Source organism: Colias croceus, chromosome 17, assembly GCF_905220415.1.
Source record: "Colias croceus chromosome 17, ilColCroc2.1".
Classification (NCBI taxonomy): domain Eukaryota; kingdom Metazoa; phylum Arthropoda; class Insecta; order Lepidoptera; family Pieridae; genus Colias; species Colias croceus.
In genome coordinates this window covers 7,565,485-7,591,892 of record NC_059553.1, presented here as the reverse complement: position 1 = coordinate 7,591,892, position 26,408 = coordinate 7,565,485, and the positions used below count along the sequence as shown (strand labels likewise).

General features: G+C 32.7%; 8 protein-coding genes across 11 annotated transcripts; 4 read left to right on the top strand and 4 right to left on the bottom strand.

Moving 5' to 3' along the window:
- Positions 1-2,354: 2,354 nt before the first annotated feature.
- On the top strand, positions 2,355-5,272 carry LOC123699303 (gastrula zinc finger protein XlCGF49.1). 3 transcript variants are annotated; one of them, XM_045646228.1, is made up of 5 exons: positions 2,355-2,620; positions 2,832-3,109; positions 3,490-3,607; positions 4,351-4,508; positions 4,947-5,272. In XM_045646228.1, exons 1-5 carry the CDS (start codon positions 2,489-2,491, stop codon positions 5,188-5,190), a joined length of 930 nt encoding a protein of 309 aa, XP_045502184.1. In that variant the 5' UTR covers positions 2,355-2,488; the 3' UTR covers positions 5,191-5,272. The 3 variants fall into 3 exon arrangements, with proteins under 3 accessions (XP_045502184.1, XP_045502183.1, XP_045502185.1); XM_045646227.1 differs by having other exon boundaries at positions 2,358-2,620; positions 4,944-5,272; XM_045646229.1 differs by lacking the exon at positions 2,355-2,620 and adding an exon at positions 2,631-2,716 and having other exon boundaries at positions 4,944-5,272.
- A 3,082-nt stretch (positions 5,273-8,354) lies between these two features.
- Positions 8,355-10,810, top strand: LOC123699046 (cyclin-dependent kinases regulatory subunit). Its single transcript, XM_045645903.1, has 3 exons — positions 8,355-8,688; positions 8,913-9,040; positions 9,945-10,810. Exons 1-3 carry the CDS (start codon positions 8,633-8,635, stop codon positions 9,995-9,997), a joined length of 237 nt encoding a protein of 78 aa, XP_045501859.1. The 5' UTR covers positions 8,355-8,632; the 3' UTR covers positions 9,998-10,810.
- A 374-nt stretch (positions 10,811-11,184) lies between these two features.
- LOC123699350 lies at positions 11,185-12,608 on the bottom strand. Its single transcript, XM_045646279.1, has one exon. It carries the CDS (start codon positions 12,177-12,179, stop codon positions 11,199-11,201), a length of 981 nt encoding a protein of 326 aa, XP_045502235.1. The 5' UTR covers positions 12,180-12,608; the 3' UTR covers positions 11,185-11,198.
- A 415-nt stretch (positions 12,609-13,023) lies between these two features.
- LOC123699351 (glutathione S-transferase 1-like) lies at positions 13,024-15,451 on the top strand. The gene is made up of 4 exons (XM_045646280.1): positions 13,024-13,229; positions 14,364-14,769; positions 14,877-15,044; positions 15,232-15,451. The coding sequence occupies exons 2-4, from the start codon at positions 14,428-14,430 to the stop codon at positions 15,367-15,369; spliced, it is 648 nt and encodes a 215-aa protein (XP_045502236.1). The 5' UTR covers positions 13,024-13,229; positions 14,364-14,427; the 3' UTR covers positions 15,370-15,451.
- Positions 15,363-16,074, bottom strand: LOC123699352 (methyltransferase N6AMT1). The gene has a single exon (XM_045646282.1). It carries the CDS (start codon positions 16,072-16,074, stop codon positions 15,454-15,456), a length of 621 nt encoding a protein of 206 aa, XP_045502238.1. The 3' UTR covers positions 15,363-15,453.
- LOC123699353 (SNAPIN protein homolog) lies at positions 16,064-17,229 on the bottom strand. The gene is made up of 3 exons (XM_045646283.1): positions 16,896-17,229; positions 16,508-16,673; positions 16,064-16,204 (listed from the first exon to the last, which is right to left on the bottom strand). The coding sequence occupies exons 1-3, from the start codon at positions 17,042-17,044 to the stop codon at positions 16,079-16,081; spliced, it is 441 nt and encodes a 146-aa protein (XP_045502239.1). The 5' UTR covers positions 17,045-17,229; the 3' UTR covers positions 16,064-16,078.
- A 2,743-nt stretch (positions 17,230-19,972) lies between these two features.
- LOC123699347 (leucine-rich repeat-containing protein 49) lies at positions 19,973-24,455 on the bottom strand. Of its 2 annotated transcripts, XM_045646275.1 has the most exons (11): positions 24,308-24,455; positions 24,072-24,241; positions 23,677-23,808; positions 23,380-23,589; positions 23,020-23,298; positions 22,589-22,742; positions 22,368-22,507; positions 21,176-22,291; positions 20,883-21,081; positions 20,564-20,788; positions 19,973-20,377 (listed from the first exon to the last, which is right to left on the bottom strand). In XM_045646275.1, the coding sequence occupies exons 1-11, from the start codon at positions 24,377-24,379 to the stop codon at positions 20,171-20,173; spliced, it is 2,904 nt and encodes a 967-aa protein (XP_045502231.1). In that variant the 5' UTR covers positions 24,380-24,455; the 3' UTR covers positions 19,973-20,170. The 2 variants fall into 2 exon arrangements, with proteins under 2 accessions (XP_045502231.1, XP_045502232.1); XM_045646276.1 differs by lacking the exon at positions 24,308-24,455 and having other exon boundaries at positions 24,016-24,165.
- A 349-nt stretch (positions 24,456-24,804) lies between these two features.
- On the top strand, positions 24,805-26,397 carry LOC123699349 (lanC-like protein 3). The gene has a single exon (XM_045646278.1). It carries the CDS (start codon positions 24,947-24,949, stop codon positions 26,249-26,251), a length of 1,305 nt encoding a protein of 434 aa, XP_045502234.1. The 5' UTR covers positions 24,805-24,946; the 3' UTR covers positions 26,252-26,397.
- Positions 26,398-26,408: the final 11 nt, after the last annotated feature.

The following is a 26,408-nucleotide window of genomic DNA, read 5'->3' as shown; positions in this document are numbered from 1 at the left end:
CAAAACTCTGTGGCCATAACAATAATTGATTCGTTAAAAATCCTAGCTTTTTATTTTTAATAAGACGTTAGAGAAAAATAAAAAGAATTAAATTATTTAATGATAAACACATGGGAAAAAGGCAGTTTATTAAAGTTAATGGAAATTTAATACTAAATGAAACAACCAAGGAAACAATCTGTTTTCGAAATATTTGAACTTAATTGTTTTTCATGAAAACTATCCGATTTTCGGCTATCACCTTAGATATTTTGAAATGCCTTTTAAGCAATAGATTTTTACCTGTAAAATAAGATGATATGATAGGCCTCAATAAACAATGTTGGACATAAAATGAAAATCTAAAGAAGTCGTTGTAGACGATTAAATTAAAGATTTTTTAAGTAATCTATAAACCCCGCCTTAACGTGAGCAGGGCGACTTAAACCTTTAAAAAGTTTTTACTTATCAAATAATATTGCTATGAACTGAAATGAAGCCACGGCTGCACTCGAAAAAATATTGTAAAACGTTCAAAAATATTTATGCATACTAACTTACTATAATAGTTGTAGGTACCTTTATGGATTAAGTATATTAAAATATTTAAACTCGGCCGCAGTTTGCTCGAATTCCACAATATACATACATATCGTATTGAATTACATTTTACAAACACGGCAGTGTAAATATTATATAGTTTGAAATATCTTGCGTTCACAAAATCATATAAAGTTTATTTATAAAATAGATCTTAATAACCTTAGTTAATAACTACAAAAATATCGGCACCACTAATGACATCAGGTATAATCTTGAAGTCCTTTTTATACACACAGTTACTACATTAATTATTATGACTTTGACTAGAGTTCTACTTTAATTTATTTATTATTTCACGAATAAACCACACATATACATAATTACGGAACAGTGCAAAAAATTATCATATTATTATTGCATTATTTATTGCGCTCAATTTTAGATTTTTTAATTGGCGGGAGAATATTTTTTCTTCGTAATTTAAACTTTTTATTTTCGTAGTGTCAGTCCAGAAATGGCCAGTTCTAAAATATTACACTAGAAAGTGCAGCTCTAGCAAGCAAAACTTAGTACAATTAGATTTTTAATATTATCTCAAATCAGTATTTATAGGAATTAATATCAAATAGATACTTAAAGGCCTACCTGGCGAAGAACAGAAAAGAATGGCGTGCCTATGAAGAGGCCTACACTCAACTTTGGGTTAAACCTGGCTGAGAAAGAAGAAGAAGAAGATACTTAAATGGTAAATGTCCAATATAGATGAGGGACGGGAAGACAATTAAATTTAATGCTTAGATTTTTGAATGACAATGGCACGTAAACTCCTATTATTGCACTTATGACTTATTAAAAAACAGCTATAAAAATATAGTTTATCAAAATTTGCGCTGGCCATTAAATTTATCTTTAATCCGTTAATAATAATTGAAACCCTCTCGTGACAACGCTTATTAGTTATTACAACGCATTATATACCTGTATACATTATAGAAAAGATAATTATTTGAAATAATGTAATAAAAATAAATCGCCAAATACCTATGCAGTTATGCGCATAACTCGAAAACCGGCTGAACCGATATCGTTAATTATTTTTTTTATAATATTCCTTGAAGTGCGAGGATAGTTGTTACGTTGGAGAAAATGAACCACGGGTGAAACCGGGGCGGACCACTAGTACAAGATGGAAATACAAAATACATCCATTATATCCGCATAACAAGCAGATGTGTATTAGGTGACAGCCTTGTTCTAAATACTAACTAGAATGCAACAGGATCGTCCTGGATTAATTAATATAACACATAAAATCGACCTCAAATACAAACAATTGTGACATCCGATGCAATTTATCATTGTAGTCGTATCTATTACAAAGTCGTTACGCGGAAAAACTAAATTAATGTTATGAGGTTATTATCATTTCTTTTTTATCGTACATAAAAAATCGTTCAAGCTATTTGTATGTGGAGCAAAATAAGAAAAGATTTGAACTTTTAAGGAATCTTAATACTCGCTGTGTTATATTACAGCAAATGCAACAACACTTGATCAATCAGCCAAGTTTAGTAAGTATGTTGTACACAAAATGCATACCTAAAAATTTTTGTTAAATATGAAAGTTTATTATTTTAAAGCAGTTCAGTCAATAAAATGTATTGTTTCAGGTTTCAGCACTAATAATATTAGTTTTATTGCCATTAACAAATATCGAATTTTATACGAATGTCACAAATGTCACTTAGGTCAACACCATGATCATTTATAAGCGACTGAAGGACTTGTATCCATGGTTATGAATAAATTAAAAAAAAAAATATAAATTTAAATAAAAAAAAGTGTCAAGTGTCAGTTGGCAATGTTGGTAAATAAACAAAATAAAAACTATGATTAAATTAGGCGTTTATTAATTAATGTCATCATATTTAATTATAATTGTAAATAATACATAATTGTAAGATTAATGGATTTAAGTAGATGTAGGTTATGTTTACAAGATATTGATGGAAATAACGGATTCAGAAGTTTATTCGAAACACTTGAAAATGATACTGTGATAATAGGTGATAAAGTTGCGACGTTAACAAAAATTGAAGTGAGTGTCTCGTAATTTAATAGAACAATGTTAACCAATTTGTTATTTGTTAACTGTGTACATTTTCCATTATAATAAACAGCAATGTTGCAAACGGTACCTTCTCCTAAAATTCTTGATTTAAAATGAATTAAAACTTAAAAATAAATAAATCAAAATACATAACTTAACGTGTAACTTACTTCTATAAAAAGCTTTCATTTTGTTACAGATACATCCTGATGATGATTATCCAAAATCTATTTGCAACACTTGTGTTAAAAAATTAAATGATTGCATAGAATTTATTGAATTATGCCAACAATCAGATATTAAACTTAAGAATGTGAAAGTTGAGAGTGATGATGAATTATACATTGATTTAGATGTAAAAGAAGAAAACGTAGACTCAAAATGTGAAATTGTAACAAACGATGACATAAATAACACTCAAGCTACAAAATCAAGGAAACAACAGTGTTCTACTTGTGGAAAAGTTATGTCCTCTAGGTAATATTTTCTTGTTGCACTCTGCTGAATACACTCCTAAATTTATAAATGCAAAGAATAACAAATAATTAGACTTGGGCAGCATAATATAAGAAGAGTATAGACCTACCTTAATACCTTGTGCCTTGGCTACTTGCTTATTAAACAACAGCCCAAGCTGAGGTTCATGGTCCCCATCAGGGGGGGTCGCACTTGCGTATGTCGCTACCAGGGTTAACCTTCAGTTCACAGACGCATTCTCATTAAGATGTAGTAGCCCTTTCAGCTTACATTTAGAGATACCACAACAAAGGCTCCAAGTATCATGTTTACTAGCATTATGATATAAAAATTAAGAAATTCTAATTTTTTGTAGTGTTGTGTTTAATCTATTATTTTAGGTACCGACTTAAAACACATTTAGTTACACATACAGGAGAGCGGGCATTTCCATGCACTCAGTGTGGAAAGAAATTCTCACTTGCACAGACTCGCAATGTCCATATGAGGATTCATACGGTAAAATAAAACTTAAATATTAATTACTAGCTGCTCCGCGAGGTTTCACCCCCGTGGCTCCACTCCTGTTGGTCGTAGCGTGATGATATATAGCCTATAACCAGGCGCATAGCTATCGCCGTATCTGCCGTATCAATTATACGGGGCCCCCGCGCCAACGTGCGTAAGCAAAAATTATTAAAAACTTCCCAATTTTTTTTTCAGAAATGATAAAAGTAAAAAAAAAAAATTTCTGGCCTCCTGTGTAAAAATTTTGGAATAAGTAAACAGATTATGATGAATACTTAAATATTTCTTTTAATTTTATGCAAACAATTTTTTTCTTTTGTGAGAAATCTTTACCTTTCCTAAGGGCCCCCAAACAAATTTTTATACGGGGCCCCGCCAAGGCACGCTACGCTTCTGCCTATAACCTTCCTCGATAAATGGGCTATCTAACACCGAAAGAATTTTTCAAATCGGACCAGTCGTTCCCGAGATTAGCGAGTACAAACAAACAAACAAACAAACTCTTCAGCTTTATAATATTAGTATAGATTTATATAAATAAATTATTATTTTCCATTTAACAATATAAAAATTTGATTCATGTCTACTAATTTTAATTGAAATAATGGTTACTTTCACTAGAACTAGTTTAATATAAGTGTTCTTATCAGTTGTAAATAAAAAAAAGTTATTTATTATATTATCTGCTTTCTTTAATCTATGACCTTTATAATAAAAAAAATAAATTATTTCAGGGTGAGAAACCATTTCGATGTTCAATCTGTGGCAATGAATTTGCACAATCATCTGGATTGATAGCTCACAAACGAAAACACACCGGTCAACTGCCATATTCATGTAAATTGTGTCCGAGGCAATTCAGAACTATAGGACATCTACAGTATCATGTTCGGTAAATTTATTTTATTATGAACAACCTTTCTTTAAACTTAACAAAATATATACTCAGATCTTTCATGAGAACTACTCTATTTATTAAAAAAACATGAAAACCCGTTGTTGTATGTTACTTGTAAAGCATACAATATATGGATAGATAGACACTATAAAGCAACATTGACAAGATATATGAAGATACAAATTATTTATATAAAAATACGTGTGGCACCCGGGGACTGCCGCTGTAAAGCTATTGCATGCCTTCAAGCCACACCTCCGTGCCTGTCGGACTGGGGAGCATGAGGTTTTTCGTTACGCAATTTCTGGATTCGGTCCCCGCGCTCAAGGCCCGCGATAGAAGCTATGCAATTATAGCTTGAAATGCTAGAGAAGAAACATAGCAGGATTTTACCTACACGCAATTTAATTTTTAATCTTATTTTTTCAGCAGGCATACAGGTCAAAAGAATTTCGAATGTGATACATGCGGCAGAGCATTTATCACCCGCCATCATATGAAACAACATCTCTTAACACATTCTAGTGAGAAGCGACTTGTATGCTGCGTTTGTGGCTTACGACTTAGTAGAACTTCGAATTTAAAACGACATATAAGACTCGCTCACAACGGCGTCGATACACTTCAAGATTCGAAAGTGATATCCAAAAAGCAAGATATCAGCAAAGAAACTTAGGAAAAGATATACCTACTACATACCTATAAAAATAAATATTTTACGTTCAAAACATGTTTAAATAAAATTTATATAATTTTAATTTGTATCTTTCATTCATAAAAATTGCCTATCTCCAAAACATGACCGGTTGGCTTGGTTGGTAGTGACCCTGCCTCTGGCTTGGAAGGCACTACAAACCAAGCCAGTCCCACGCAGGGCAATATTTGTGTGATGAGCATTGATGATTGCTCTGTGTCTGGGTGTTAATTACTTTAAGATTATACATAATATATTACAATAGATTACCACAGTAGATTACAGTAGTATAGAGCGCGTGTATTGCACAAATTGCTTAGTGGCAGTTAGTGCACATCCATAGAGGAAGGATGTATAACTGAGTGCACATCGTAGGCACTAGGGGCACTAGGCACTAGGCAGTAGGCAGATGAGCTATAGATACTATATTAGCCCCTCGTATGTGTAATGACATTTTCCCGATTTTCCCTATCTGTGTAACCGGGAGCCGGTTGGTCAACAGAAAGCGAAATTTTGAGATAGACTTTTACTGTAACTCGATTTTCTCCGTATCTAGTACGAAATAAGTTAATTCAAGTTATAAATCTTATTGTAAATTGAATAATCTTTATTCACTTTCTGCCATTTCTATATAAATACTCAATCAAAGCTAACACAGAACTTTCAACAGAGGGTAGTGTGATATTTAGATAATTTTCGGTTATAATTTGAATTAAAACAACATTTGGAAGTAACTAAAACATTTTATCTACAACTTATCACATTAGTTTTAAAATAAAATACAAAATTCAAGTGCCACCGTACAAATTTTTTACACAACACACGATCTTAATATCGTCACAAAAAAACCGCCACTTAACGAGTCATCAAAAGTGGGTATCGTATTTCAACCTAATTTTAAATGACGCATGCCGATTTGGACACGATGTTTTGTTTATTAGAAACTTAAGCTTATAAACTATGTATTACGAAAGTATCGCAGCACTATATTATATATATCTTGAGTAGGAGTTAAACAAAAATGGGTCAAAAATTACGTACATTTAAAAACATAGTTTTTGGAAAAAATATTGCAACTAAGGGAACTTTTAGACATTTTCTAAGATTTAGATAGATTCAAGCATCAAAACAAATCAACAGAACAGTACAGTTCTAGGAAATATTTCAAGATATAAGTTGTTAAAAGTAGCAAAAAATTTTTCATTTTGGTACCTGGATGCTATAAAAAAATGGATACGGCTTTTCGTAAAACATAATATTTTCAAGGTATGGCTCTTATGAGATGTGTTTGTTTTTTACTATCGTACATTCAAAACATCTATTCTGGTCATATTTCGGTAATGTAGCAGTCAGCAATCAATTAAAATTTTAATGAATACAAAAATATTCCTGTGGCATATCCATTCTTATTCTTCATCCCAAAAATACGCAAGCTGTTGACTCACCGGCTCCCGGCGTGATACTACGTAGTATCGTATTTCACTACATATTTTCATGTTATTGAAACAAATATAATGCTATTCTATGAAATATACCAAAACTAAGTAGTTTTACGTTTTAGATCTAACATCAACTTGCCTTTTTATCCATTTCTGGCTGAAATATAACGACAATAAAATCGCCATCACGCGTTCGACCTTGCACATGCTGATAGTTACAGACCGATTTTTAGTGAAAATTAACAGAACTATTGAGTCGATACATATCAAACTCCGGTAAGTCCACTCCCCGCCAAAATTGAGATAACAATGGCGCCAATTTTGAATTGTAAAACTAAACCAGTCTGTACTTTTCAAAGTTAGGTAAGTCAATCGTATCTCTATTAAAATAAGGTTTAAAGTAAATGTTTTTTTTCAAACTCCAGTATGTCCGTCTACAGTGGTTTATCAAACTCAGGTAAGTCCATTTCGACCAATCACAGCGCAGTATGGCACTAAAATGGCTGCCATTTCTCTCAATTTTGTTGAAGCTAACACGTGTGTCCAATGCTTATAAATCGTTTTAATTGATAAATGATGGAAGAAAACAGTTTTACTATAGAGGTGGTGGTTCTAGACAAAGCAAGGAAAAAAACAATACCAAAAGCTAAAACAGAAAAGGCTCCGAAAACAGCTAAAAGATAAATGAAACTAGACGCACAGCACACGCACAGTAGTTATTCCCAGCCATGAAGCCCAGGGCCGTACTGAGATTTTTTCAACCGTTTTGATTTATTGACCCCGCTCTTTGCCCAGCAGTGGGATGATAAAGGTTAATAATAATAATAATTTATATCTTTTAATTTACATATTATATTTTAATGTCCAATGCTTACAATGCGACGAACTATCTACCCATTTCCACCACCTCAGTACGTCCCAAAACTGAGTTCTATCAAATCCCTGTAAGTCCATTAGAGATTTTTCAAATTCCTGTAAGTCCAAGACGATGTTTTTCAAAACCCGGTAAGTTTTGCTGGTACATATCAAACGCCTGTATGTCCAGATTTAAATCTAATTTTGTGGCATAATCATCAAGTAATACATTTCTTTTTCTTCGTAAAAATAATTCTAATGTATTATATTATATCCGTCATAAATTATAAAGGTCCAAACATATTGTTTTTATAAGTTATTAAAAATACCTCGATTCCCACATTTCTGTTAGAATGGACTTACCGGAGTTTGATATGTATCGACTCTATTATATAATTAGTATTTATAATCAATATTTATTATAGATGTGTGTGTGACCAATAGGGATGGGTAGGTATCAATTGCGTGTTGAGCTATCGATAAGTTATGTAAATAAATTTGTATCTTAAGTAAATTTTATGTTCAATATGGAGAAATGTATGAATAAAGTATAAATATGTAATTTTAAATTTGTTTACCAACTGAATAAAGTGTGTTTATTCCATTTGAATATTAATTATTAAGTACTTTAAAAGAATATTTTTAATTGGAATATCAGAAAAACGTGTTGACTTATTAAATATTAAAGTTAATAAAATAAAAGATCGGGTTTAGTACTATTTTTTTTATAATAAATTAAATAATAATAGTATTTAAAAAATGATAATTAAAAATAAGAAATAATTAATAATTTAAAATGAAATAATATATAATTTATGTGATTAAACTTCAATTCAAATAAATCAAAAACCGTTAAAATCGGTAAACATAAAACATCACCAAAACAAGTTGGCAGTTGGCATTACTGACGTAAAGTTATTCGAATTTCGAAATTCATAACGTATCTTTTGTTGCTCGTGCGCTCTCGAAGTTTTCTTTGTGCGTTCTTTAGAGATTATTGAAGATAAAGTGAATTTAATCATTAAAACTAAATTGGAAATTGAAAAGTTATTGCGCTTTTACTTAAATCTGTGAAAAGTGTTGATTTGTAACTCAAAACAAACCAATACCGGCTTAAACAAATTGTCAATATGTCACGAGATATCTATTATTCAGAAAAATATTACGACGAAGAACATGAATACAGGTATTTATATGAAATTGAAATTTGTCCCAACTTATTTCAAATATGATACTTTAATACGCTTTTTTTCTTATAGCAGGAAGATTTTTGTTATATTGGTTTTAGACATAATATTCGCTATGAATGTATTTGTTTCATAATGTTTAAATTTTTAATGTTGTTTCTATTACTTTATAAAGTCTAGTTGTAACTAGTATACCTATGAAGATACTTTGTTTCCATTATAGGCATGTAGTATTACCCAAAGAAATGGTGAAACTCGTACCGAAAAACCATTTGATGTCTGAACAAGAGTGGCGTAGCATTGGTGTACAACAGAGTCAAGGATGGGTACACTACATGATGCATCAACCAGGTTTGTTAAATTGTGCTATTTTTTTTAACTTAAACATTATTTTTAGTTTTTAACTTTTGAATTTAAAAGTAATTATTACCAATTCAACATTGAACTAACTTGTCGAAAGACCCAGTCTACCATTTATCGCGGATCACATGTAAGAAAATAATGTATTCTGTATTTTAAAAGAAAATAAATATGATTAATATTATAAAGCTGAAGAATTTGTTTGAAACTACTGGTCCGATTTGTAAAATTCTTTTGATATTAGGTAGCCCATTCATCAATGAAGGCTATATATCATTTCGTTAAGTCCAACAGGAGCGGAGCACAGCTAGTTACTAATATAATAAATACATTGTATTTTATATTTTAATTTTGTAAGTTTATTGCATTACAAATAAAGAAGAAACATCCAACAAGCCAGAAACCATTTGACTGTTAATATGTGGTTTGCATATAAAGGAAGAACAATATTATCATTAAGAACTTGTTCTCCTTATTTGCATAAATTGCTTGTATCATAATAATAACCTTAAGGAAGGACATCATTCAACATAATAAATATTGAAAAGAACAGTCCCTATCACAGTAAATAAGGAAAAGCGATACTTATACTATTACTACTATTATAGTGTATATCTATAATAGCCATATTGAAGTTGGTTTAATTATAATCATATTCATATTTAATCCCAAAAGTATGTAAGTGTTAATGGATGCTTGGATGGATGGATGTCTGTTTGTTTGTAAAACGTAAAACTACTGAACAGATTTGAGCAACTTCTTAATTCATAGATAAACTTTGTTTAGTATGCATTTTCCTCCGTGTGTGAAACCACATGGTAAAGCTATTAAATTATAAATTGCCTTCAAAAGATTTCTACATGCTATGATTTTAATATATTATTTTCTGTTTCAGAACCCCATATTTTATTGTTCCGAAGAAAAAAGACAGCACCACAAAAGAAGTGAAGGAATTATTAATTTAATTAGTGTATTTAAGTTGTAATTGTACAGTTCTGTCATGAAATGTAGATGTAATATTAGTTAAGGGTTGCTTATAACAAACTCCACAGTTATTTCATGTTGATTATGAAATATGGAGGTCCATGTTTGTGCCATGACAGAACTCGAGTTCCTGTGTACTTGTGATAGTTACAAATTTATGTATACTGTGTCTAAAAGATGAATGTTGTAACACTCCCACCAATAATTATCATGAAAGATGCCCACCTTAATATTATAACTGATATATATAATCGTTTTCTTAGATGACGCTGGTAACTTGTAAATAAAAATCACAAATTGGCCTCTTACAAATCTCTAGATCTATTTTAATGTGATTAATTAAAAATTAACGTGTTTTTTCCGTAAAGTCTTGTAATAATTCAAGAAAATTTCAACCACAAATTATCCATGTGATGTGTAAGATTTGTATTGTTACTTTGGCATTGTTTTGTGCTTTGTCAAGAAAAATTGTTTCATTATGTTTGTTATGAGCAATGATAATGATCTTCATTCCATATAAGATTAACTCTTAGTCATTAATTTCTAAGTTTCATTGCTTGACCATTACATTTTACTTTATCAGAATTGCTTAATTTTAAGATAAGAAAATTTGTGTTAAGTTTGACAAAATATTCATTTAATGTATTGCAGCTTTTAATCCATGCAGCAATCCCATGTTATAAATTGAATCAATGATTTGATGTGAGCACAACAGTGGGACCCTGTTTTTTGAATACAAATCAAATTGGGTACAAATAAATTATTTGGTGCTATGTTTATTGTTGTTTTATTCCTTGTATGTTTTGTAAAATAACCTTAATTATTTATAGGAGAAAACATAGACAGATTATTTCATATACACACACAGGTACCTACTATTCTATGGATTATAATATTACATTTTTCCTTTGTATATCTATTAAAACTAGCTTTCTGTCCGCATGTTCAAAAAAAACCTATGTGTGCTAAATTTCATTGTAATTGGTTCAATAGTATTTGCGTGAAAGAGTAACAAACTACCACATACATTTTATTATAGTAGGATAGTATTGAATAAAGTTTTTTGGACATGAATTTAAAAAATCCTGACGCATTTAATGGTAGGTACTTATAGGAAGTTTATGAAGTAGTTTAAAATAAAACAATGTACATAATATTCACTTATTTATTTCCTCTTTTTCTTTGCATTAGGTGAGAGGGATGACATTTTGGCTGTTTCAGGCTGTGAAAATTCTAATGATTCTACTTTTATGTCATCTGTTGATACAGTGTCAAGCAAGTCCAATCCCTGTAATTGCTCTTGTTCTAAACTATGTAGCATCTGAAAGCCTGGTTCAAGCGATGGTGTGAACGCACTGTCCAAAGCAGCAGGGAAATGTAATTCTGGCACTTCTTCAAGCTTCAGCTGTGGAGCTATATCTCCAAGAGCCAAAGTTTCACATTGGGCCCTTAGATCTTCACATTTCGCTTTAATTCTACTGTGATAACGAACAACACGATTCTCATAAAATTCATGTAAGTTTCCTACATTTAAATCTGCAAATACTTTCGATATAATGTCTGGGAAACCTGATTTTAACCCACCTGCTTCTCTATCAGCTACAGTGCGCATTAGCTTACATATATTCGTCAAATAGAAATCTAATGCATCTGCGACTGCATTTAAAGCCGTATTTGTACATGTAGGTATACCAACATGTCCTATGCCTATAGCTGCACATTGTCGCAAGGCCCTCTTGTGACTTTCAGGCGTAAATGGTAAAATGACTGGACCTTTACCGAGGGAAAAATCACAATATTCTTTTGGTAGGAAATTAATGGGAGGTACAGCGACATGTTTATTTATCAAGTCCGGTTCAGGAGGTGGATTCGGCAAACTTAAAGCGTCCAGTCGTGCGCCTTCAAACACTGAATTTTCAGTCTGTTCTAGTATAGCAGACAATTGTCTCGCGTAAGCGTGCAGTTCAATAGTATGTGTAATTAAATTTGGCTTTGGTAATTCAATAGGCGATGACTTTACAGTAATTGGTATTTCGGGTATATTTTGCATGCCTAGTTCTATGATTGGATTGAAGTTTACACTTTGTAAAACCGTTTCATCCGGTTCAGGCTCTTCAAATTCTCCCCAAAGTATTCTACTTGACATAGTTATTTTTTATTGAAAAGTTAATTACATAGGTCTCAATAAAGTTCTTTATCTTTAATTGATAATTGTTATGAAGTCAGAAGTTTGAATGTTTTGAGCCCTTTGCCCTTGAAGTCCTTGAACCGCCTTGAACCTTCAAATCCGAGCTTCAAATCACACTTCAAATCTTCTTCAAGTAGGTAGCCTAGGTACTCAAATTTGACACAATTCGTGTTTTGACTTTTGAAGTTTTGAGTTTTTAATTGTGACTTTTTATTTATTTTATTTTTTCTCTATGACAAGAAGACTGGGCTATTGGCCTGGGTATCCCACAGGGGTATTCTATCCACTATCCAGTTTCATCTTTCCTGATGCTTGAAAATTATACGGTCACAAATTAATGCTCGTATAGTTAAATTGGGACTACAATATCAGCTCTTAATGTTATATTATTATGTACAATATAGACTTTATCTATAATTAACTTATTAAGTCAAATTGATAGGAATGATGTGCCCATTTTGTAGGATTTTGTCTGGCATGCCAACTGTATACATACCTATTACATATTTTATTCATAAATATATTTAAAACTTACTAAATTAATAAAAATAAATTTATACTTCTTTAGGTTTTTCTTTTGCGTATGCGTATTTTCTTTTGCTTAAGCGTATTTTCAAAGCATTACGTTAAGCATTACGTAGATAATAACTAATAAGTATTATCACAGACTAATAATAATATACTACGTATACAAGTATTATTAATAATTAATGCAATCTACGGGCAAAAAAAAACGGTGGAGCCAAGCAAAGAGTATAGTACCTACCTACCTAACTATGGAGCCAAGTTCACCCAAACAGACGTCAGACCGCATCATAAGTTTACTTTTATACCTACATCACTTTGTTCGAACCGATAAAAACATGATGTAAAATCATGATCAAATTATGATTCAAGAGTTAACAGATATCTACCTGTAATGTAATTAACAATTCTTTATGCAATACGTGGGCTGTGGGCAATACATTTTACCGCTTCTATCGCCGCGCACGTTTAATTCGTAGAGTGTAGTGAGCAACAGTGTGACCAGATTCAGTATTTTAATACTTTTTCAGTATATTTCATCGATTTTTCCGAACATCGGTATATTTTCAGGTATATTGCTGGAAGTCAGTATTTTTGGGTATATTTTGGTTGACGTTATGGCAACACCGTCGTGAGTAATCGTCTTTGCGACAATGTTTGCGGAATTCCCCGGAACGCGAACATTGGGGACTTTTCCGGATTTATACATGTTATCTATGAGCAAAGATGAGTAAGTTACAGATATGACAAGAAAGACGGCCGTCGCCGCGCCGGCGTTGTAGTATTGTCATACTACCTATACAATTATCAATCAATACATAGTATAAAATATCAGAGTTGCAGAATGTATGTTCGCCTAAAACTTTACAACTGCTGGACCGATTTTAATGCGGTTTGCACCATTAGATAGAGCGTAATTTCCAGATTGCATACATTTAAATCCGTTGTGTTTCATGAATATCAGTTTACCCGGACGAATTCGGGACGGACCGCTAGTTTATCTATAATTTTCAAAACAACGTCTAGTTTTTAAGTTTTCAGTTGGATGAATAGGTAGTAGTTAAACATATTATAAGATATTTTATTACTAGTATAAAATCGTCTAATACGGTTCAAGTGAAATTATTGTCTCTTCTGCACTCGACTTAATCTTTGAGGACTTTCTTTCGATAATTCGGGAATTTCCCCAAAATAGGAGATGTTTTTATCATCATATAGAACGCGATTTTCGTTGTTTTTATTTACTTAGTTCACAGAACAGTAAAAACTAATACTGTTCTGTGACTTAGTTGCATCCGGTGTTGAATGCTGCATGCGAGCGCATATTTTCACAGACAAATTTAATAAAAACGGACCAAAGAAACAGATTTATAAACAAAAATGTGTCAGCAATTTTAAAAACAAAGCAAGGTGTTAAGGATGAAGGAGGTTGTGTAAATTTTAATCCTTCGAAAAGGATGTTAAAATATAACTCTAACATTTATTGTGAGGATGAATAAATAAAACGTGTTAAGAAAATCAGTATTTTTATTGGTATATCTGTCCTATGTAAATCGGTATATTTCAGTATTTTTTTGAGGTGCCTCGGTATTTTTGTAAAATTTAATCTGGTCACACTGGTGAGCAAGGAATATAGTAGTGAGTGTAGTATTCTTTATAACAAATTCTTTATTTTATTAAAATGTCTCTTAAACTTTATCATTATCCTTTAAGTGCTCCTTCTAGAGCAGCACTTTTAGCAATTAAAACCATCGGTATACCGGTTGAAGTAATTATTGTTGATTTAATGAAAAAGGAACAACTTGGTGAAAGTTTTATAAAAATTAATCCTCAACACTGCGTGCCTACAATTGTTGACGAAGATGGTTTCGTGCTATGGGAAAGTAAAGCTATTGCCTGCTATTTAGCTGAAAAATATGGAAAGGATGAATTTTACCCAAAGGACCTAAAACGCCGGGCGATCGTCAATCAAAGACTTTATTATGATTCTACAATGTTGTATCCACGTATGAGAGCTATAAATGTACGTAGAAATATACATAATATTAATAATAATAAATAGGTTACCAATACTTAAATAATTCTAGAAAATTGTTTTTCATAATTATCTACAATATTTCATTTTTACAGTATCCTATTCTATTCCAAGGAGTAAAGGAAATCAAGCAATCCTTAAAGGACGATTTGAATTCGCAAATGGTATTTTTAGAACAATATTTGAGTCAGAGCAAGTGGGTGGCTGGTGATAACGTAACTATTGCAGATACCGCTATCCTTGCATCTATTACTACTATGGTGGTAAGATATTGTTACGGATTTTAAATTAGCTATTTGACTAATCATACAATGTTACACAATGCAATTAACTTTAATTTGTTTTTAATCACATACCTAATACAATTTTAATTGATTGCAATCATCACTTATTAATCAATTAAAAAATTTTAAATTTTGAATTTAGAATAAAGCATATTTTTTATTGCAGGAAGTGGGTTGGGATATGTCAGATTATCCTAATATTATGAGATGGCTGAAAGATTGTGAAACAATCCCAGGGTATGCCGAAAACTTGGAAGGTGCTAAAATGTTTGGAGCTGCTGTTAAGAAAAACTTGAATCAATAATCAATATTTATTATTTGCTTATTCATATACATATATTTTATTTTACATTTTTATAAATAAAAACTTATATTTCTACAATCAATCTTATCTATTAAATTTTAACACTAATTGGTTCTCATTTTTTACCCGCCTCTTGATAACAAATTCTGATTTATAACCTTTATAAGACATAATTTGTATAACTTCTTCTGGAATGTTTTCTTCAATCAGTAGGAGATAAAATACACCATTGTCGCTCAATATCTTTGGTATCATATCCAGCAATTTATCGGTGACTTCTCTACCCTTGAGGCCACCAGCCCAGCTGGCTTCAATACCATTACTTTTGCATTCCTCGGTTTCCGTTACTACATATGGAGGATTAAAAATAACCACATCAAACTTTTTATCCTGAAAACATGTCGCAAAACTCATATTCACACATTCTAGCAATACTTTATTATATAATGCTGTGTTCTTTGACATGAGACAAGCTTTGAAATTTATATCTGTACTAAAATATATAGAATTGTGTAATGCCATGCCCAAAGCTGTTATAACTACACCGCTTCCCGAACCAATTTCGAGACAATACAAAGGTTTCATTTGCTTCAAGAATGTGAGCTCTTTTTCCAATGCGTCAATTAGTAAGAAGCTGTCTTCGGCTGGTTCATAAACATGTTCGAAGTCATCCTTGTTTATATGATTTTGGTATGGGGTCTCCATTGTGCTAATTTATGCTCCCTTGACTGGTGACCACACTACTGGTACTCTGTTCTGGCTCACTGATTACCTCGGGCACTGTACGGACCGTCTTTTCTTTGTTTATCATTTGTCGTATTTCATTTAGTCTATCCTGAAAATTAAATTATTTGTTCAGTATTTGGTTATTATCTCACAATATAAAACTTAAATAAAGAATAAAAGTGGATTAATTTGAAGGTGAAATAGTAATCTGTTTTTAGAGATGCTTATTATACAAGTAAATACAATATAACTTGCATTTATTATCTTTTTATCAAATTAAATAGGATCTTTAGATAATTTTTGTTTTGTATTACTTTGAATAAGAGCTTTCCCTCACTATTATTAAGTGTATAACAAAAACATTATTTTCTTTTTTATGCTTAATTATATGGCTAGTTCAAATACTTTTTACCTGTGATGCTTGTAATACATTCAGAACAACAGTCACTTTATGCTTGCAAGCTATTAGTTTTTTCACATAAGGATCTAAATCTGGGTGATTGTTCAGAGCTTCTTGAACTCTCTGTAATTCTTCATTTAATGAATCTATCCGTTGTTTAAGTTCTATTTGACATATCCTGCAAACAAAATTATCATTTAGGAAATAGAATGGAGTTTACCTTTATATTATTGTTTTTGTCATGAAAATATATTATATGGACATTAAATTAAAAAGTTAATAAGAAAGGGACTTTGTAACTTAACAGAAAATTAATAATGAGATCATAAAAATAATTGATATTTTCTAATGCTTGCTACAATAGGAATGATCAATGTAAAATATATTTTTGTGTAGTAACCTTGTAGCTCTAACTCTGTCGTCGAGTTGGTCAACTTTAGGTTTTAAAACACCAAGTAAGCCTTCAGCTAGAGTATCTCTCGTGGGATTATCGCATAAGTTACCAGTGTTCTCGTCAGCCGATGTAGTAGTGCTTTCTGTGTCATCCATTATATGCCTTATTCCGTACCTGATGATCTATACAAACACCGCTGGATATAATACTACAGTCGATAGTCAAATTAAAATAGTTGTTAATTCTTCAATTATCAACAAAAATATTTTATGAGAATAAAGTTAGGCCCACAGGCATCCCACAGGTTAGGCCTTACGTAGGATAGGTAAGGGTAGGTACCTATTTTGAAAGATGAAAGTTCGCATTTGACATTGACATTATCAAACATGACATTTGTTTGCCACACTAAAATTATAGAGCAAATAAGAATTAAGAAATAAGCCACAAGGTCCGCTCACCAACAACACCCTGTTCTGTGTTAACACCCGTCCGACTAGGGCCCTTCCAGCCTCCTCCACTCAAGCGACAGCCCAAGCCGAGGTTCGAGATTCCCATCAAGGGGGGACGCCCTTGCGCATGTTGCTACCAGGGTGAACCTTCAGTTCACCCACGCGTCCGCGTTAAAATGTAGAAGCCCTTCTGGCTAACATTGAGACACCACCACTGACCTCTATATAGGTCAGTGGACACCACACAAAAAAAAAAACAACATAACAGAAAAATAGACAAAATTCTAATTACCGAGTTTAGTTGTCAACTAAAATTTTAACTTGTAACCTGCTACTAAATTGTGCGTTATCACCTTAGAGTATATATTACAATAGTATAGAGCGAGTGTATTGCACAAATTGCATAGTGCGCATCGTAGGCAGATGAGCTATAGATACTATATAGATGTGTGTGTGACAAATAGGGATGGGTAGATATCAATTGCGTGTTGAACTATCGATAAGTTATGTAAATAAATATGTATCATAAGTAAATTTTATGTTCAATAAGTTATTAAAGGAAAAATATATGAATAAAGTATAAATATGTAATTTTAAATTTGTTTACCAACTGAATAAAGTTTGTTTATTCCATTTGAATATTAAATATTTTCTTGTATTAATTATAAGTACTTTAAAAAATATGTTTGATTGGAATATCAGAAAAACGTGAGTACTTTTTAAATAATAAAGTTAATAAAATAAAAGATCGGGTTTAGTGCTATTTATTTAATAATAAATCAAACAATAATAATAATGTTTTAAAAATGGTAAAAAATATTAAGGAATAATTAATAATTTAAAATGATAATATAATAAATAATATTAATAATTTTTTTATTCAATTTTATCCATTCTACTATCAAAATCTTCAAAATCAATTTAGCGGTTCAGAAAATATATCGTAACATTACATACTTTACATTTACACTATAATACATTCGCATTCATAATTTAGAAAGTGTATCATACAAAACACACCACAAATTTATTAATAATACATTTTTAAAAGAGTTTTAATTTTAAAGTTAAATAAATAATTTGTTAAAATATAGTTCTTCTAGTAAACTTTATATCGAGTACAGCGTTGGTCAGGTCACATCACTACGATCACGTGGCGGCAGTGAGGCGCGCGAGCGAGCCTGCGCGTGTCCGCCTCCCACCTACTCTTCACCCCCGCGATGCTAGATTTATTTTCATCAAATTATGTAAAACAATCGACTTACTGATGAAATTTGATAGTGGATTTCAATTTTGTTTATTTTCTAGTATCGTTTTTGCAAGATAGAACTGCACATTTCACCACGTTTATTCGTAAATATGAAAAAAATCTAGAGCAATGCACTTCGTGAGCACTCAACCACGACTGCGAGCGCTCGCGGCGGGAGCGTCGTGTTGTTCCCACCTGTGCCTACTGTTCCCACTTGGTTGTTCGCACTCTATAGATAGTATATATACTCTAAGGTTATCACGCAATTAATCACCTAAAATTTAGTTAACTAGGTACCACAGGTACTTATCAACATAATACGTGTAAACCAGCCACTATTCACATATGTATTCATCATCTCTTTTTTGTGTCCGAGCAAGGTCCGACCAACCGCTCTTTACATGAATACGCGTACTGCGTAGGTTTATCTGGGCGAATAGCGGGGCACTGTTTACACAGGAAAGTTTGTTATTCCCCTCGCTATTCGCACGAATGTATAAATGTACAATGTACATTATGTAAATCCTTGGCCTTTCTTTCGAACTAAAATATAATAAAATGGAGCCTAAGATGGAGCCATTCTTAAAGTTCGATTCTCTAATAATGTTGAGACATTATTAGATTTCTTATATATTGTATTGCTTAAATAAATACTGTACTTTAACTCATTACTTGTCTTAACTAATCCATACTAATATGTATTATGTGAAAGTAACTCTGTCTGTCTCTGTCTGTCTGTTACCAATAACTACTGAACCTACCTAACTACTGAACCAATTTGTATGAAATTTGGTATAGAAATATTTTGATACCTGAGAAAGGACATAGTCTACTTTTTACTCCGGGACATAAGATAGGTTTTATCCCGGAAATCCCACGGGAACGGGAACTATACGTGTTTTTCTTTGAAATCGCGGGCGAAGCCGCGGGTGGTAAGCTAGTATTATACATATAAAGCTGAAGAATTTGTTTCCTTGCTCGCTTGAACGCTAATTTCAGGAACTATTTGACCAATTTTACACTTCTTTCGCTGTTGCATAATATATATTTTAATATCCCTTACTACGAGCGAAGCTGAGGCGAACCGGAAGCAGTATACAAATGAAAAACCAGATATTATATTTACGTATTATTTTTAACATAGGTACATGAAATTTTTTTAATGATGTTACCTACATCATTAAAAAATTGGCCAAATGTAAATTGTTACTGTTGGTAATCAACTTATTAGATTTACGTCCCGTTGTCATTGAAATTGATCTTAATTTACTTTAAGGTTTGTATTACATAGTGATTAATGATTATATTCCAGTAAGTAATTAAAACATACAATAGGTATATTTTTATTTCGAACTATTTATTTAACTTTAATATACATGCTTAACAATCTATTAAAATATTAAACAATTTTCTATAAAATTATAAATGGCATCAATTCCTATGTAATCTGTATGTATATCTAGCTATGTTGAGCAACTATGTGAGAAGTTTCATCAGTTCTGGATAACAGGTAGCGGGATTCTACTGACGTTACTGGCACTGTTACCTTTGGCTAAATATTTGCTATCATATAAACTGTTCTGTTATTGCAAAGAATCTGCTAGTGCTTTCATCTGTTCTTTTACGTGTGAGTCCATATCAGCGAAATCATTCAATATATCTTCTATCATGTCCACAAATATGATTGGCCATTGTAGCTCAAGAAGTCGCAATCGTTGAGCCGCTCCACACGCTAATTCTATCGCAGTGGACAATTGACCACGTCCTCGAACACGCCAGCTCATGTCTTCCTAAAATATTAAATTTCTACTTAGTAACTATGCTATTTATGTTACTTAGCAATAGTAGTGTAGATTCTAACATGCGGGAAGTAAATACCGTGTTGCGACATTCATAATATTATTAAGGACAATAATTAATAACAATTAACAACATACAAATTCGTTTCGATTCATCAGTTTGAAATAAATTGTTACCTGTGATACACTCCCTTTCTTATATTGAAGAGCTTCTTTTGCGATTACATCTCGTAAAGCAGGGTCTGCTGCACGTAGCCAAGCTTTGGCACTGACAGAGCTATTTCCACTCTTACCAAGTCGTGATAGCAGCGGTTGTAGGGGCGCATCAGGTAAGGCTCGGAGGACTATGTCACTCAAACCGTTATAAGTTTCATTTGCTGACTTTATTTCATCCTCAGTGATCTATGAAAAATAGTAGACCAGAAAGAAAGATGAAGTAATATTAATAAAAAAAAAAAAAAACTATAAAAGCAGAAACAATATAAGTTTATCATACCATTTCATCGTTTATTTCTTTAAGACCCCAATGAGCTAGTCTGTAGATGGCATATTCACGCCAAGTTTTCATACATATAGGATTTCCTTCTGGCAGAACTGTTAGACTACCCAACCCGCGTAATTCTGCTAATGAATGTAATTGGCCTAAATATTGAAGACCAGTAGCACGTACTGATATGTGGGAAACATTTGGGAATCTGTCAAAAGTATTAAATCATAAAAGGTACAATAATATAAAATATGTTTTTATTTAAATAACAATCATAATATGTATTGAAACGAAGAACATACTTAGCTTTTAACTCTGGTAGAGATTGCGCAACTGCATTGAAGTGTACATAGTGAAATGCAGCTTTTGTGACAGAGCGTGCTTTTTCCCAATCCCATTCACGTGCAAGGCGACGTACGGCGCCTGCACCCCATGCGCTGACGACTCCTTCATTCACTTCGACTAAATAATCTACACCTTGCTCTCTATCTTTTGTTGTAGGCAGGGGCTTTGGAACTGGCTCCGACGATTTTAGACTTGCGAGACTTTTACCACTTTTAGCTCTAGCGGTAGAAGCTCGCTGAGCTGACGAAGCCCTTTCATTTCGACGCGAAATGGTTGCACTTCTGATGTTTCTGTTATTAATCTTTGCGTTAAGTGATCCTTGCCTTTTAAGTGTTTTACTATTTTGTTCACTCCCAGAAGTAGAGGAAGTCACTACTGATCCTACATGGGAACTACTTGAAATATTGCTTGCATTTTCAGTGTCTACATTTTTATAACTTGATTTCACTCGACGACTTTCTGGGTCACACACTGATTTTGACCGCATAGAAGTAAAATTTTCTCGTTTCCTCATAACTGTTGGTGTTCGACGGAATCTTCTTTTATTTGTTTCTTCCTCACTGTCGCTTGACGAGGACGGTAATGAACTGAATGATGAATCAGCCACAGGTTCAACGCTAGAAATGCTTTCCCATCTTTTTAGAATAGGTTCAGTGCTATCTGCTAGCTTAACGCTTTCTAACGATGATATTATCGGTAGCAAAATTGGTGGAAGTCGCAAATCACTGCTATTGGATGCATCTGTGTCTTGAGAGGCGCTACGATCAGAAAAATTAACCCGCCTTTCAGAAGGCTTACGTGCAGTATTGCTTCTTTGAAATTTGGTACCCGCCGCGGGTGATTTAACTTTTGAATCAATATCCGGAGAGTCTGTGTTCAAGGTGATTTGTTCATTTCTACCAGAAGAATTGTCTATAGGCTGTGCACATGCTATAACGTCGGGCATAACTGAGTTTTCAGCAGTTTGCGCAGTCCCATTTTGAGTATCTGACATCGACACTTCTTCGAAATCTTTGACCACATCTACATTTTTTGTTGAACTTGTAGGACTGAGAAAACATTTGTTTTCGGTCCTGAAAAAAGACAAATAAATAGAACAAAGTCTTAACCGGTAGAATGTTTTTTCTTCACACTTAAACGTAAAAATACCTCAACAGTTCCCAGTTTGTCCTTGCGTTGTTGATAATTTGATCTCTTCGAGCAGCTTGTTGAGCTGATCCACTCAATGCACAGTATGCTACATGAGCAGCTTCTTTATTACTACGCCAAGCCATAGCAGCGTTACGAACCTTTTAGAAAATTGGCTATTATGTGGTCCGTTAATCATATTTAAACAATAAATTATACAAAATTGAGAAATGTTTTCTTACTTGTTCGGTAACATGCATGTTCGTCAATGTTGTTAGATTTGGAAGGTATGAAACTAAAAAAGGCGTGCAGTCTCCTCCTAACGCCACGGGGTTACCATCTAAGGATACGTCTATTAATGTTATAGCTTCAGCGAGCGACGAAACATCCTCTACACTGTATGAAAATTAGACAGATCATATCAATAAATAGGTATTTTTTTTATAAAGAATAGAAAAAAATCGATCACTAGGCGGGACTCGAACCCGCATCCTTTCACACCAATCCGTGGCGGATGCCTGACCAACTCAGCTTCCTTTGATCCCTCCTCGTGATCGAATTTTTTCTATTCTTTATAAATTCATATTTGAATGCCATAAAATAAAAAAAATATTTACTTACTTTATCTAAATATTTCAAAATTTTAAATATAATTACGAAATATTATAGTCACCTTTGCAAGTCATTGTTCCCCAAATATAACTTTTGTAATTTTGGCGTGTTTTGAAATCCGAGTAATTTTCTTATACGATTTCTTTTAAGATTTAATTCCCTAAGTGATAATAAACCTTGAAAATCATTTTGACCTATAAACTTTATTTGGTTTCCAGCTAAGTTAAGCACTTTAAGTTCAGTTAAATTTGATAGCCCACTGACTTTTGTAATTCTGTTTCCATGTAGATCCAAAACTTCTAGTTTTAGCAAATTTGTTAGGCCTTCTATTCGCTTTATTCTGAAATAGTAAAACCGCATAGTTTACGTATTAGTAACATTAAAATAAATTCGAAAAACCTACTAGGTACTACCTACGTACCTATTCTTTCCCATTAAGAGTACCCTAAGGCTAAATAGCCTTTCTAATGAGGTAATTTTATCTATTTGATTGTCGTAGACATCTAAAAATACAAGTTTTCCTAGATCGAGTGGCGTCAGGCCCGTTAAACTATTGATTAAATTGTGCTGCAGTGACAATAACCTCAACCCAGGCTCCCCTACTATGTGTGGTATTGACGATAATCCTCTTCTGCGAATTTTAAATCGATTAGTTATTCATAAACAGACACTTTTTACTAAATTTAAGTCCACGTATTTCGTTTTAAGTCATGCTTACCTATCAAGGCTTATTCTATCAGGTAAACGATCTTTTTCCTGTGGAGTGCGAGAAAGCTGAACATTTCCTTCACCAACGGCTTGAAGATTAATAACGTCATCTTTGCCTTCATTCCTTCCTACATACGTGTTACTGTAAAAAATCCGTTTAAACATAATACAACGAAACAATATATTTTTGTATCTTCGATCTACATGTATTACGTTATCAACTATTCCAAAGATAAATAAAAAAATAAGGCATTAAAATACGAACAAAATGTTGAAATAAAAAAAAATAATAAAACAACAGTATTGTGTTCCATAAATATTACATAATTGCTTTAAGATATACATTTACTTGGTGTATCGTCGTTTTCTTATAAATCGAAGTGCACTTAATTGTTGAAACATTACCCCGTAAATGTTGTATTAGACCTTTGTAACGTTGCTCGAGGATCTGCTATAGCAGGTTTAATTTGTAAAAATGCGCGCCCCTCACCATCTCCAGACTGCTCAGCTCTTGGACCACTTACATCAAAAGAATGAGCAGACTTTCCTCTAGTTCTAAATGCACTCTTTCTTACCTACACAATATAAAATTATTATTCTCTTACGTAAATTCAGACCATTCTAGTATTACCAAAACTTACATTTCCACGATTATGCGTGATTGGCATTAGTTTATATATATTTATAAATAAATGACAATATCTAAAAAGCATGTAGCAATTCGATTGGCCCCATTTGAAACATTTTATTTCAAGAAAATAAATTCGTATAAAAGGCAGTTTTGGTCCACTCAATGCCTAACGTTAATAAACAGTTACTAAGTAACAAACTTGTGGTAACAAACAAATGCCCTAACTACACGCTATAAGCTTATGGCAGTTGTTTAAAAAACAAGCTGCCATTTTAATAATTTACTTTTATATTCAAATCGAATAGGTAAATTCTTAGGTAAATTCAATCAGATAGGTAATCGTTTTAACGTTTTAAATTTACCACAGTACCTAAGACCACAGGTTATACGATAATTAGTTTGAATTAGCAGGACAACCCTGTTAATATGTCAAGAAAAGAACTGTATTCAGTACTAATCAGTACTAATTAATGTCAATTGTCAACGTTGACTGATGACAAAAATGACATGAGGAGACTGGAGGACAAGGAAAATAAAAACAAAACAACGCTGAACGCAGCTGCTTGCTGTAAGCCGAGAGTAAAATTTGTTGTAAATCTTCATAAATTTATGTAAAAATTTGAACTACCTTTGTTTTATTTTTATTTGTATGCATAGGCTTTTGCAACGAGCGTTTTCAACGCGAATCGTACGTGTGTTGCTCTCTGCAACATCTTCGTTTGGCTTAAAAATGGTACGTTTCTTTCCAAATCCGTATGTAGATATTCAACCAGGGACGGAATTTAATGTGAATAAAGATGATGTTATTAATTCTATCGACGAACATATCGGCATTATAACAAAGAGACTGCAACCATCACGTAGAAACGTCGACGGTGGATTATATGTTGGAGTTACCGGCATCTCATTTATGTTTTATTATCTATCCAAAAACCCATTACTGTCTGATAAAAAAGCGCATTTTATTGAGAAAAGCCAAGATTATTTGAATCCAGCACTGGAAACATCAGCTGGCTATAAAACCTCGTTTTTACTTGGCGACGCCGGTACTTACGCATTGGCAACTGTTGTGAAAAAGGAAATAGGAGACAAACAATTTGTTGAAACACTTAAAATGTATCAATCTCTTTACAATTACTATTTAAATCCCAAATTCCTCAAGTGTGGAGGGGATGAGTTTTTTGTTGGCCGAGCTGGATACTTGGCTGGTGCTTTGTGGTTGAGTCGCGAACTTCAAATGGGGGTACTTTCTAAAGAACAACTTTACAAGTTATGTGATATAATGGTTGCATCTGGAAGAGATTATGCTAGGAGCCACAGAAGCCCTTGTCCATTGATGTATCACTATTACAACACTGAGTACCTTGGGGCAGCACATGGAATAAGCTTTATATTGCAAATGCTATTGTCTGTTCCTGGTTATCTTGAGCACAATAAGTCAGCAGCACAAGATATAAGAGCCACAATTGATTTTATGGTAGCTTTACAGACTCCAGAAGGAAACTGGCCATGTTGTATGGAAGAAGTTGAACTTTCTGACCATAAGCTAGTTCATTGGTGTCATGGAGCTCCTGGCACAATATATCTTGTTGCCAAGGCTTTTATTACATTTAAGGATCAAAAATATCTTGATTCATGTATTAAGGCAGGGGAAGTTGTCTGGCACAAGGGTCTGCTCAGGAAAGGCCCAGGTATTTGTCATGGAGTAGCTGGCAATGGATATGTCTTTTTACTCCTCTATAGACTGACAGGTGACCAGAAGTATTTACAAAGAGCAAAATTATTTGCAGAGTTTATGAATAAGGAAGAATTCCTGAGAGATGCCAGATTACCAGATAACCCTGAAAGTTTATATGAGGGCACAGCAGGAACAGTGTGCTATTTGTCAGATTTATTGCTTCCTGACAAAGCAGAATTCCCTTTTCAAGATATATTTTCTACTAATGCGTTTTAAAAATTCATTGTGTTTTGTTAAATTGTCCCTGTTATCACATTATTGTTGTCCATATGCAATGAGTTACTGACAGTAATTACTTAAAACCATGTAATTTTATTGTCACAATTATCTTTGTTATTCTGAAATATAACATTTTCTAGTCAGTAGTGGGTTT